General features: G+C 40.5%; 1 protein-coding gene across 1 annotated transcript in view; it reads left to right on the forward strand.

The window, feature by feature from the left end:
* The window catches only part of LOC149275873 (solute carrier family 2, facilitated glucose transporter member 9-like), a 68,576-nt gene that overhangs the window by 14,858 nt on the left and 39,037 nt on the right, over positions 1-14,681 (forward strand). Inside the window, exons 4-6 of the mRNA XM_089504208.1 lie at positions 7,373-7,533; positions 12,635-12,759; positions 13,751-13,896. Of these exons, the coding sequence (XP_089360334.1) occupies positions 7,373-7,533; positions 12,635-12,759; positions 13,751-13,896 (432 nt within the window). The remainder of the gene's footprint in view (positions 1-7,372; positions 7,534-12,634; positions 12,760-13,750; positions 13,897-14,681) is intronic.

A 14,681-nucleotide genomic window follows, 5' to 3' on the forward strand; every position in this document is an offset into this window, starting at 1 on the left:
GATCGTCTGCCAGACAGTTGTCTACTCCTTTGATATGTGTCGCTGCTAAATCCTCCAGGTTTCTTTGGGCCCAGCGCATGAGATGGTCTGAAAGGTCCTGTAGCCTTGGAATCCGGGTGCCACCCTGTCTGTTTATATATGAGACTGTGGTGGCATTGTCGGACTGGATTCTCACAGCTTTCCCCCGTAATCTTGGACCGAAGGTCTTGAGTGCCAGGAACACAGCTTTCAGTTCCCGAAAGTTTGATGATTGGGCCTGATCGATTAAGGACCAACTGCCCTGACTGCAGAGGTCGAGTAGATGAGCTCCCCAGCCTACCTTGGAGGCATCCGTGGTGAGGGTGATCCAATGACGTGGTAGAAAAGATCGCCCTTGGGTGAGGCGCTCCTTTGCTTTCCACCAATTCAGCCGGAGTAAAACCTCCCTGGATACCGTGAAGGTAACATCTAGATCCTCCGGTCTCCTGGACCACTGTTGTAGGATGTCCCATTGCAGGGGTCTCAACTGCGCTTTGGACCAGCTTACTGCCGGAATACACGCTGTAAGACTGCCCAGGATACTCATAGCCATCCTGAAGGAAAGGGTTGGATTTTGTTGCAGAAAGGAAACCTGATTCTTTATCTTCTTGATCTTGGAGCGTGGGAGATAAAGTCTCGAAGAGACGGAATCCACTATGAGCCCCAGAAACTGGATCTTCGTAGTTGGAATCAGGTTGGACTTTTTGTAATTTATGATCCAGCCGTGTTCCCCCAAGCATCGGGTCGTAAAGCTGAGATGTGCCCGGAGCTCCTGAGAAGAACTTGCTTTTAGCAGCCAATCGTCTAGATAAGGGACGACTGTGATCCCCTCTTTCCGTAAAGCCGCTGCAATAGGAGTTAAAAGCTTTGTGAAGATCCGAGGAGCTGACGACAGGCCAAAAGGGAGAGCAGTAAACTGGAAATGACGAACTCTTGTCCCGACTCTTATGGCAAACCTGAGATATTTCCTGGAGGCTATGGCGATAGGCACATGGAGATAGGCATCTTTTAGGTCTAACGTAACCATAAGGTCCCCTTGTCTCAACAGGCGGGTAACCGTGAGAATGGATTCCATTCTGAAGTGACGGTAAGGAATATACGCATTGACTTTCTTTAAATCCAGAATTGGACGGAAGGACCCATCCGGCTTTGAGACCAGGAAGAGACGGGAATAAACTCCCTGAAACTCCTGATACTTTGGAACAGGCTTTCGGCCAACAGTGCTGAGTTCTTCACCTGAGAGGGGTAACACGAAATCAGGAACAGAGGACGAGGAAAACTGGAAAACTTTATCCTGTACCCGTCCGCAATGATCCTGAGGACCCAGGAATTGTTTGTGGTTTGCCTCCATTTTGGTAGGAACCATTGCAGACGACCTCCAACACCGTCAGAACTTCCTACCCTCTGGTTTCTTAGAGTGTTCCTGAAACTTTCTCTCGTGTTGTTTACGAAAGGCTTGAGTCTTGAAAACTGGTCGAAAAGGCCTGGAAGGTCTATACTGGTATCGCTTGTTCCATCTGCTTTTCCTATCCTGAGGAAGTGCCTTTTTAGTATCAGACATGTGTCTGATCAGTTCCTCCAAGGAAGAACCGAATAGCTTGGTTCTTTCAAAGGGCAGATCGCATAGAGTAGATTTGGAGGCAGTATCTGCTGCCCAGGAACGTAGCCATAATGCCCTTCTGGCAACGGAAGACAAACCCATGTTACGGGCTGAAAGCTCAAGGCCCTCTTCTGCAGCTTCCAGCAGGAAGCTATTAGCCAGTGTCAGGTTTTTAAATAGTTTAGACAAACCTTCATCCATAGATTCTGAAAGACTGCCCTCTAAGGACTGCAACCAGACACCCTGCGCTTTAGCCACAGATGCGCTAGACAACGCCACTTTACACTGGAATCCAGATGATTGGTAAATACGTCTGCAAGACGTTTCTGCCCTCTTATCCATAGGATCCTTAAGACCAGCCACTTCACTAATGGGAATGGTCGTACGTTTGGAAAGCTGGGCTATCTGGACGTCTACTTTAGGGATATCTTCCCATTTTTCATCGCCCTGAAGGTAAAAAAGCTGCTTAGAGTGTTTTGATATAAAGGCTCTTTTGCCTGGATTATTCCACTCTCTATACATGAGATTCTGCATGTGAGATAACATGGGCAACCCTTTGGGGTGCACTGACAGGTCTGAATCCTGAAAAAGCCGTGAGACTTCCTTAACAAATTTACGCAGCTCCTGTGGAGGAAAATTGGTCTCATCCTCTGACTCCCCACTAAATGAAGCTGAATAGGATGAACTAGAAACCTCCCCAGAGGATAAATCAGAATGAGGGGATAATACCCTCTTACGTTTGTGGGATTTAAGTTTAACGGGTTCCACAGGTGTAGCTGCTGCTGCTTTAAACGTTTCAAACGTTTGCGCCAGGTTGTCCTGGAACCAACCTAAAAAAGACTGCATGTCTTTTTGTTTTTCTTTTGCCAAACTCTCAGCAGAGCAGGCATTGCAAAATTTCTTCTTACAACCATCCGGCAACGTAGTGGCACATTCAGTGCACGATAAACGTTTGGTTTTAACCACAGCCTTTTTTGGAGCAGGTGTAAAAGATTTCTCTTTATCCGGCTTATCTGGTGAAAAAATTTTAGGAGAAAATATACAGGGCAGAGGATTTGACAGGGGAAGATTAACCAAATCCTACCTTACAACTCCTCAATCCGTGTGGGGGGGCTGGTGACACGGAAATCCCAGTGTTGACAAGCTCCTCTGCTGTCAGACTGGGCAGCACAGCTATATATATGCGAAAACCAGTTAGTTTTCGCGCCCTGAACAAGAGAAACTGAATCACGCATGCTCAATAGCGTGTCAGTACTCTTGGTGGAACGCAGCGCCCTCTGGCGTGCGTTCCACCGCTGTGCGCATGCTCCAACCTGCCGGCATAAGAGCGCGGCGTCTAAACGGCTCCGTAACGTCCGCCGATGCGGACGTTACTCCTCGCTCTGCTCACCACCCGGGAAGCAATTGGAGGGAACCCCCGGACACAACCCGTGTGCCCCACCAACGAAAAAAAAGAAACAAGGTCCGTCCCTGACAAGGGACAAGGAAGAAACTGAGGGTATGAGGGTTGCCGGGGCTCTTATAGGGAGGAGTAGGAGGGGTTAGGAGGTATCTTAACCTCTTCGGTTCTAGGTCCTTGTCCCAGGAAGAGCGACACCCGTGGTACTGACACTACACGACGGGGAAAATATTTAGTGTGCTAATGTTTCGGCTGTGCAAGACCTTTATCAGGGCAAAAAACTAAATTACAGGCAAATAAAAAGAAAGACATACCTCCCTTTTATGCAGCCTTGGGTGTTGTAAACTGCATCTAGGATCCCCTGGGCCCACATTCACTGCCCAGATGTTGGCACGATAAATCATTTTTTCAACAAATAGTTTCAGTGTGCGTTTACCTTTAATGATTTCTTTTAATTTGAGGTAACTAAACCACCTAACAAAAGTTAGTTTTTTTTTTATATTGCAAACCTACAGTTGTACTCCAATGTGACAAAAAACAAAATACTGTCTGCGCTTCTCACCCTAATAAAGTTGGCAACAAATATATAAACATAATATAAATGAGAGGTTTTGGTTATATGAATTGGCCAAAGCATAATTAAGCTCACCCGCCACGTCAAGGCACACTCTCAATAGGGTGAGATCCTACTCTCACCTCCTACATAGTGGGCACACAAAGCAGTTTATACTGCTACCAAAACCTTATTAATGAGTTGGGGGAGGTGCAATTAAACCTCCTCCCATTTAACCCCTGGACAGCAAGCTGCAACCAGACTGATGAGGAACCAACAACCTCAATTATGTGCAAACAGGGAAAAGAAAAAATGTCGGTGCGCTAAGCTCCAATGTGATGCTACAGAGGACAAGCGATTTTTACACGCAACTCGCTTCAGCACTTAGTAGCTCCACCTTGAGTATGCATAGTCTTCTGCTTCGTGGCTGAGCTATTGTTACTATTAGGTACTTCCACTTCACAATAGTAGTGGACCAGGCAGGTCTAGCAGGGCCGAGAAAATCACAAACTGATTTGTAGCAAAGGTGGTGTCCTATGCCAGTGCCAAATTTAAAGTCACTGAGCTATGACCTATGCTAATACCTGAGCTAACAGAAGCTGCTTCTTGGTCTAGTTGAAACATGCACAGGATTGGTGGTCAGTCCTCTTTGCCAAACATTTATCGAAATGTATAGAAATAAAGATGAAATCATCACAGTTCATATGTCAGCAGTTTGTTCAACACTTCGACAGGAAAAAATGAAAAACTTCACCCTGACAACAGCAGCCATTTTCCCAGATGCAACATTTAACTGTTCCATACGCTAAATAAACCTTAATGTTTACAGAATCAAGTAAGCAATACTTGTTAAAATACACCTTGTTATACCATGGAGAAAATATATTGACATCCTCTTCCCAGCATCCGCATGATTATTCCTCCTCATTACGTTCTCCGACCTATTCTTGCGGCAGGGTCAACTACACAGTTCCATGGCAATGCGGTTATTTTTATGAATAAATTACAGCTGGTGTCATATTTCTGAGAACAGAACATCCCACCCATGGTGATAATGAACAAATAGAATTGTTGGGGGAGAAATATAGATTGTAAAAGTTTGGCATGCAGATGTCCTCTCTAAAATAATAAATCAAGTCATATTTCAGTAAAATGTCTCTCCTGCATCAATTTTCTCCTTATACCTATATTACATTTTGTTCACTGATTAATTAGAAGTGAGTAACAAGACCTAACTGTAACAACACTTAAAGTAGTGCTTCTCTACTACCTATAACAAAATATTAATAAAAAAAATCAGTGGTAACAAATATGTACACTTGTAAAAGCATTGTTCCCACTTAATGGAGAACCTGAAAAAACATTTTCAAAATACTATATAATGTACTCTCCGTGCAATGCAAAAAAACTAGATAACTAAGAAAATTTAAATACAATAATCCCCGTTCCTCCGAGGCCAAGTTGGTTTGGGAGGAACGGGGATTTTCGTCCCACTGGCAAAGGGCAGGGAAAGGTACACCTCGGAGCAACTTGGCCTGGGGAGACCAATGGCTTCGGCACCAGGATTAACATTTTAAAGGTCCATAAGAGCAATTCTATTGGTTGCCAGAAGGGGGCTGCTCTAGCATCAACCAATGAAGAGCAGCTCTTCATAATATTAATTAGGTTGTTGTCAATTATCATGAGTATACTGGAGCAAATATAGTAAATCAGTTATTTGTTTGTTAATCATTGTCTGTTGTGTCAATTATAAAACCTATGTTTTATCTCTTGAGATTTGGACTTGCGTTACCATGGAGATTGGGTTAAAAGATGAGTAGATATCAGGTCTACTAGTTGGTAGTGCTTGGAAATATGACAGCCTAGTTACAGCTAGGACTAGGATTGACACATATTGTAGGGAACAGATGTTTTAATGTAGCTGCATCAAGGTACCAATGACATAAGACTTTGCATCCTCCTTAATGAGAACACACTCATTATAAATTATATTTAAAGTTGGTCTGTGGTGAGGGTTAAGAGGAAAACAAATTTTCCCTGGTTTATGATAAGTACCCTTTTTCAAGGTATCTAGTGTAAAGGAGAAATTTTTGTTATTTGGTACAATACAAAGTGTTTCATTTAGTTAATGGAGTACATATTTCCCCTGTGTCCATAAGTGCGAATCCATAATGTTGTTATGCATGGAGGCCTGGAATGATGGCCAAGAGTGCGATCTGCCCCCCTGGACCTCCCACCCTAGGCCCATGCCTAGTCAGCCCAGGCCGGAATGTGTCTCTGGTTTCTCTTGCTTCAGTGTAGTACTGCATACAAACATGTTGAGAATCAAAAGAAGCAGATTTTTATTATCTTTAATGTCTTGGATGAATGATAAACTTGTTTTTTTGCTTATCTATTGATATTTAAAGGTCGAAACTCAAAGAACAGATTAAAATGTCAACATTTGCCATCTGACATCAGGAGGAAAGATAAAAGTAAGATACCAAATAGAATGTATTAAAAATTAAAATAAGATGGCCAATACACAGCTAATACCAGACCTATAGATATCTTTGTTTAAAAATAAGAATCAGAGTGGGAATTTCAGTTAACTATTAACTGTTAACTGTTATTAACTGTTAACTGTTATTCTTTACCCAGTGTTTAGTATATTAGTTGTAAAATGTCATGAGATTGTTTATTACTAAATATTTCAACATTTCTGATGTTTCCTCTAGAAAACTAAAAACATTTGGGGAATGACAATCCATCTAAAATAAAAAAAAAAAAAAAGCATGAATGAGGTTGCTTGTACAGACCTTTAAAATCCTGGCGCCAAAGCTGCTGCGTAGTGCGTACCGCATCAAACCCCTTATTAACCCCTTCTACAAAAAAACGGCAAAAAATGAAGAAAAAAATATAATTTAATATATAATATAGATAATTTAAGATAAAGACAAAAAAAGTTTCGTCATTGCCATTTCACTTATAAAAGTAAACATTTTTTGGGCAAATAAAATTATGGTATAATATATAATTACACCTTCTATGCAAACTATTATATAGTATTGTACTATATATATATATATATATATATTTTTTTTTTTATTTAAAGAGCTTGATACAAAGGTGTATCATTTTTTTATAAATTAATTTGCCCTAAAAAGGACATTTAAATATTTAGATATAAATTATTCACTGATAATGTCCACCGATAACAAAACAAGAAAAATAGCAATCATATAAATTAAATGAGTTTGAAATACAATCTGATGTATAGATTTGAATAATTCATCCTAATTAATATTTTTTTGCGGTTCATACTGCTGGTCTCTGATTTTGCTTAATTGTTTTTTTTACAATTACTCTGTACATTAATTTATTTTAGAAAGGCATGGATGCTCTGTAAAGTAGTTGGAAAAATGTTTGCATTCTGTTCTAAAATGGCTGTTTTGGAGTCATGTTGATGCACCAAGTTGAAATGAAAAATGAAACGAGAACTTTACTTGACAACCCATTCATTGAACTGTCAGTTGTTTTCCAAGCAAAATGGATCCTGGTACCTCTGTGGACTAGGATGAATGTGCTAAAATTATAATGTAACTTGTCGATGGAATATCAAACACAGCCAATGCAATAACTAGAAGCATTTTAGTGATTTTCACATAACATTGCTCTTGAACTTTAAGAACATTCTGTATATGTCAATTTGAACTAAATTTAATTAAATGTAACTAATGTATTTGTTTTTGCATATATATTAAGATTCATAGTTTTCACTGTGATACAAATATGTTTCTCTATTTTTTCTGTTTATTTTTAGTATATCAGAGAACTGTATAACCAGAGCTGGTCGACCAGATACGACAACACAATAAGCACCAATACCATATCTATATTATGGTCGGTCACAGTGTCAATCTTTGCAGTTGGTGGCCTTGTTGGAGCACTCATTGTGATACCAATGGTAAACCTACTGGGAAGGTATGGTATCTCTTAGCATAATATGATTCAAATAATCACGAGACTGCATCCTCACACTTATGTTGTTACATTTGTCTGCATGCACTCAAGCTGTTAATAATAAAGTGTAACTGTTAGATGTGTTCAATGCATATGAGTGATTTCTGAAAGAAACTCTATATAGTCTAAAGTAACCTTCTTCCTTTTTTGTGTTCACACCCTAGCCTACAAAACATGCTTTCATTATGATCATGGGGGAGCGTTAGCTGGTTTGCACACATTAATTGTTAAGCTTCCTTCCTTGTGACAGTGGACCAGTGAATTAAATGTGGATTGCTCTTTATTCAAAGAAAATGAAATCTGTTAAAACCACATCTATTAGAGGCCCGGTTACTATGACCAGTAGAAAACATCTAATTTTCACATTTTAAAAATTTATAGCACAGGATAACTATTGAGATTTGTGTTGGATCTGGAGGTTTTTGACATTTGGTATTAAAACCTTTGTGATGTAAAGCTTCCAGTGTCATTCGGTGTAGAGAGGTGTATAATATACCAGTTTGAGTTGGACACCATGCAGCTGTACCAACCATAGCCCTTTGATGGCTGCCCTGGTAACTATGAAACATAGAATTAGATGGAAGATTAAAAATATACGGCCCATCTAGACTGCCCATGTTTTCCTGATGTAAAACTCTTAATCTTATGTGAGACTCTTATCAGTCCTTTGTCTTGTCTTCAGGATAGCTGTATGCTTATCCCATGCATCTTTAACATTTCTTACTGTATTAGCCTCTACCACTTAGGCTATTCCATTTATCTACCACCTTCTCAATAAAGTAGAACTTCCTTACTTGATTATGCATTTAACAAATACTCAAGAGTTCACAAACATTAAACAATTTAATTTTTGGCATAAGAAACTACATTTCTTTGTACAGCGTTTTGTTAATGATAACTTAAGGCGGTGCTCATGCCTAGAATGGTATTAGGGGTTTTGTTTTGGGTCAGCAAAGTAAACTATGTTTGGATTAGGTACTCTGACTTAAAAGCATAGCTCATTTATTCAAATGCAGCAGTTAAAAGACTTTAGGTAGCTGCGTTTGAAATATTTCCTTGGAGATAAACAAATCTCTCTTTTCCTGTACTCCTCTCAAGGTTATTCATTATTTTATAAGAGATATAGATCTGTCCAACTGGTACACAAGCGGTATCTCTTCCATTGGTAATATTTTAATCCAAGACTCTCTTATGCCCTTCTCCCAGATTAGAGAGAGCTACTCCTTACCATCCTCAGAACTATATACATATCTAAGAATTAAGAATTTTATTAACCGAACAGGAATACAGAAAAATTTGGCTATTGAGCATTGGCTGACACTACACAAAAAAGAGAAACAAATCTCGGGTACAAATACACTCTTACAAAGCTTTTCTGGGGATGAGAAGGACTCACCGATCTTGAGATGGGAGAGTGACCTGGTGTCACAGACTGGGTCCAAACAGATGACTAAAAGACCCAGCGCACCCAAAGATTGTGTGCAGGAGTTACGGTGCAGTAGTGGAGTTGAACAGGGCCTGGTTGCAGGGCGACCACACTCACCCAGGTGTTGAGCACATAGGGTAGTGCAGCCAAACACCAGCGCCCTGATATAGCAGCGGATGTAGTCCAGAACAAAGTCAAATCCTGCAGGCACCCTGGAACAGGCATGTGACATCACACAAGACTCATATGCAGGATGCTGCAGGCTGGGAGTATGGAAGCTAAGCAGAGAAATATAGCAGACACATAAGCAAGGGACAGGGAGACCAGGCACAAAACATAACCAGACAAGACATAAATGTTACAGGGCACTACAATGAACCAGACAAGGAATGAACATTACTAGACAAGATATACATGATACAGGGCACAACAAAGGACAGGGAACAAGGCAAGGAACACAGGGGAAGGAGTGAGGAGCCGGAATCCTCGGACGCTTCTCCTTTAAGCAAGGATAGGCCATATAAACTAGGACATAGGGAGAGGAGAGAGGAACCAGAATCCTCAGATGATACAAGTAAGAAGGGCAAAGGTACATAAGAGACACAAACATGAATACAGGAACTAGCTTAGAACTGTTTGATAACAATTGGAGATTCCGTCACATCATATGGCCATAGTATGCTTAGCCCACCACTACGCCGAAGTACTCCAATGACGGTGGGTCCTAACGCTAATCCCTGCTGACAGTGGTACGAAACAAACCAAACATGTAAACCAAACATGTAAACCAAACATGTAAACCAAACATGTAAACCAAACATGTAAACCAAACACATAGCACTGAGACATACCTTTAGACTGCAGACTGAGACAAACAGAACACATGGGTGGAGCACACCTTATAAAGGAAACACAGCTGAAGCAACGAGCTGAAGCAGAAGTAAGGAATGGAAGATCAGAACAGAGCAAAAGGAAATCCAGGAATGGATTGAAGCAAAACAGGGAAATTGAAACAAGAGCGAGATATGCAGCTCCGCAGCCTGGGAAGGACGTGACACCTGGGCATGGAGTTCCGTTTGGATCAATGGCGACAAGCTCTTCTAATGACAAAAAAAATATGTGCATTCGGTAAATTTAATAGAGACCTATATTAAGGTGACATACAGCTGGTATTTAGTTCCATCTAGACTTAATAAAATTAACCAGTCAAATTCACCTCGATGCTGGTGCTGTTGTGCTAATATCGGCACTTTCTTCCATGTGTGGTGGGAGTGTTCCCAATTATTAAATATTAAAAATAACATCTCACAGATGTTGGGTTCATTTTTCCACTCACAAGATCAACTTAATCCACAGATGTTTTTGTTCCATTTGGGCCTAGAGAAATCTAACATAAACCAAAGGATTCTCCTTATGCATATCTGTCTTGCTGCAAAGATATGTATCGCTAGAAATTGGAGAAACGTTGGAATAATTAACTGGGAGATAATCGTTAATCAAATCCATTACCAATATATAATGGAAGGCTATTACTCTAAACTTGGCAAGAACGATAAGTTTGAAAAAATTTGGCAATCATGGAAAATATACCAAGATGCACGTGTAGACAATGTAGACCTCTCTAATTAATGAGTACCCTCTTAAAATATAGCCCCTGGGCGACACAGCACATAACACTTATTCATGGGAATAAATAGCTTCCCCGGAAGAGACCTCTCAGCTCCCCTCTACGTGAATATGTTGCAGTATGAATGGTAGAGAATACGGTTTCATCAGATATATGAACGTTATTAACTATATTTATAACTATTTTTTGTTGATTAATTCTTTCATTTTTTTCATATACAATGGATGTTGTAAAAATTTTCCTTTTGTGTTTTTCTTAAGTTTGATATATGTCGATGTATATACTGTATTGTTACTAAATCTAAGAATGTTGTATGGTTAAAATTAGTTTCTTTTTGAATTCTGAACAAGGAAAAAATAAATAAATATATATATATAAAAAAGAAATATTTCCTTGTAGCAGCCCTTCCAAGCAATAGCCATGGTGTCACGATCTCTCCCTCGGTGTCGGGTGCTCGCGTACGCAGGACCGCTCGCGAGCAGCCGCTACCGGGGGTGACTGGTATCTCTCTCGACGAGGGCGGTCGAGTCCTCGATCGCCGGCGTCGAGGAGTCTTGGTCTCTCCCCCGGTGGCGAGTGCTCGCGAGCGGTCCTCCGCCCGTGAGCACTCGCCACTGGGGGAGAGACCAAGACTTCTCGACGCCAGACTCCTCGACCGCCCGCGCCCGGTTCCAGGGGTTACTGATGTCTCCCGCAATCCAGCGGCGTTCCTCCTGTCTGTATTGATGGGGGCGCGGCTGGACGGGTCCGGAGGTGGAGTTCTGGGAGATTGCCCAGAACTGTGATGATGTGGTTCAGGGGGCGGAGCTTGTAAGGGCGCCAAGTTTAAAAACCCAGGAACTGCTTCATTCTGTACCCTGTTGTGGTCTGAGTATCCAGAGTTTTTGCTGATGCTGTTATTGCTTTAGTTTTTGACCCTTGCCTTCCTGACGATTCTTTTGCCTGACGATTCTGTACCTTATCCTGCTTATCCTGGTTACCAGTTTTTTGGCTCGTCTGATTACCCGCTTTGTTACCGACCTGGCTTGTCTGATTACCCGCTTTGTTACCGACCTGGCTCGTCTGATTATCCGCTCTGTTACTGACCTGGCTCGTCTGATTACCTGCTCTTTTACCGACCCGGCTATCCTGTGCACGTTACCGGAATTAACCCCGGCTCATCTCCTATTGCCTACCGGCTCTGGCTGTCAGGGCTTTTGCACCTTGCACACCAACTCGGCCCTTAAATTATCCACCTGCATCAGGCCTCCTCACTGTTGGAATTATCCCAGCCTCCACTCCCTGTCTCTAAGGGTCTCCCTTGGTGAGGGGTTTCGGAGCAGAAGAACTTCTGCGGTGAGTGCCTAGGTGTTCGTGGTCGTGACACATGGTAGTCTATTAGACAATTTAATGTTCCACCAAAATAGATGGGGAAGGACCAAGCGGCTCTGCAGAATGTCTTAGATAGAAAACACAGGAGCACAGGAAGGCTGGAAGGACTTCATTTTATTTAAGAAAAAAAATGTCAAGAACCTTTCCCTTTCATCCAATATATGCAGCCAATTCTCAGCAAGCACATGTGTTTACATTAGCAATCTTCCCAACAAGTAATTGCTTTCCTTATATGAGCCTTGTAGAAGTGTCCCTGAAGGGTTTTTGAATGGCTCCATTCCCATGGAAAACCCATAGGTTCTTTTATATAAAATCATGGATCACAGAGCTGTGTTTTACAGCCTATACTTAGATATAAAGCCTTCACCTGTAGGAGCAGCTTCAGTGTATACATTGATAGGTGATGAATCTATATTTTTATCCTTTAATGTTGGAGTAATTTTTAGTAGTAATAGTACAGCTTTAGCTTCTGTTTGTTTTCAAAGGCAAAGTATCATGAACTTACTTTTTTCTAAATTTCTGAAAAGTCATCCTTTGTTCCAACAGTTGTTATGTTCAACATATTTTAAATGTGGATTTTAAAGGCAGCACAGTTGGTTCAGTAACATATTTGCTAATATAATTCTGCTTTATTGCAGGAAAGGAACATTGCTTCTGAACAATTTATTTGCAATCGTAGCAGCATTATTGATGTCTTTAGCAGGAGTAGCAAGGGTCCCTGAAATGGTCATACTGGGCCGCTTTATCATGGGCATTGATGGAGGTGATTTTTTTATATCAGAAGAACCAAAATGCAGCGCTGGCTTGAAAAGGCAAATGAATGTGATAGGCAGATTGCACTGTGAAAACTGGATTCATACTGATAAATAATGATACAAAATTATAAGGAAAGAAAAGGCTTAAAAAAGAAAGAAGATGGAACATGGCTTTTTCCTACCACAGAAAGTAAAAAAAATGAAAACTGAAACGGCACAGAAAGGCCAAAAAAGCCTATTACTAGTACCAGGATTTCTAACACTAAAATGTTAGGAGTATAACATGGGTGTGTTATAGCAGATTAGAAAAACTCACAGGCAGCATGGAGCACTTTAGGAGACCAGACTCATTTTTCTGGTTTTCTCTAATGTAGGAATTTGCAGGAGAGTTGCAGTTTTAGGTTGTTCTGTGTGTGTTTGCTGTACATTATGAAAGGCCAACTCCAGTGAGCTTTTCCTCTGACAAAAGCTTGTTTGACCCTGTATAATGGGCAGTCAAATCTGTGAAATTGTCTTCGATGTTTCCTCACTGGCTCAATTATACTGGGCCAGCTCAGTCCTCTTGTAGGAGAGGCTTGCTATAGTTGGCAAATCCTGATGAATATAGTGAAATCCGTGAGTGGAAACTACAACTTTCATGTAAACTCCATTAGTGAAAACATCCTCAGTACCTGGATGTTGGTGGTTTTGTAAAACCGCTGGACAATATCCCACTAGGTGAATTCAAACAGCAACTGCTCTGCTTTCCAAAGGCACATTGAGTCCTTTTAAATTGGACATTCCAAGTGTTCTGTTGAACTACCATAAAGTTCAACTGTTTGAGTTGACCTTAACTTCTTTCAGGTTGATTGGAGCCATTTTAGTGAATAGATATGTTGCTTATTTCAGCCAAATTAGCTGATCTGGCCTGTATTACATTGGAGGTATTATGCTTTGAACGTGCATCCCATGGATTGTCAGAAATGCTAATGTCATTCTATTTGTTTTGCTTTGATTTAGGAATTGCACTCAGTACCCTGCCTATGTACCTTAATGAGATATCGCCAAAGCATATTAGAGGATCCTTGGGACAGATTACTGCAATCCTGATCTGCGTTGGCGTATTCACTGGACAAGTATTAGGCCTACCAGAAATATTTGGACGAGTGAGCATATTAATCTATAAGCATAAAGCATCCTTAGAAAAATCACTCAATTCTGTTATTTTCTATCATCTAAGAGAATTGATTTTAATAAATTTGAAGTGTGTTGGAGCAATATCGTTACTTCAAAGTTATTTGTGGCTGACAAAAAATCACTTCCCTTTCAATAAAAAAGTGCATATAAATTTCATAATAAATTCTTCGTTGTGGTCTGTACCTAGATATAATCCGAGTCTTCAAAGCAAAAATGGAGCTTTTTTGGCATGCTTTGGGTGCAGATTACTTTGAAGTATCATATGTTCTATGACTAGCCTCCTTCCTTATCTGGTATGGTTAGTTGAGTAAAAATTTGCTGTTCATAATTTCTCAGAGAATACTTAATGTGTACTATGGCACAAACAGGTTGTTAAAATAGAAACAAGGCAAAGCTCTTTAAGTGTGTTACTTTTATTTCATTAAACCCCCAGAACAAAAATAAAACAACTGTTGTAAGGTTTATTTGCCTAGAATACTAGAAAGTGTAATGTTGCTTTTCCTCGCTTTTAAGGTGACGAGGTAACTGGTCACATTTCCCACTCTAGAATTCCAATAAAATAAATGGATGGTTTTGTGTTAAACAATCATGGTAAACATGAAATTCCAATTATTGGATTTAAATGTTATCACATAAAAAAAAAAACAAAGCCTGTAAAACATCTCAAAAACGGACATTTATAGGAAACATACTGTACTTTACACATTTTAATAAATGCTTTTGAACGTATCCAGTCTTGTCTCAGGTTCCAGTG

Source organism: Sceloporus occidentalis, unplaced genomic scaffold (assembly GCF_023333645.1).
Source record: "Sceloporus occidentalis isolate IW3139 unplaced genomic scaffold, rSceOcc1.0.p SCAF_260, whole genome shotgun sequence".
Classification (NCBI taxonomy): domain Eukaryota; kingdom Metazoa; phylum Chordata; class Lepidosauria; order Squamata; family Phrynosomatidae; genus Sceloporus; species Sceloporus occidentalis.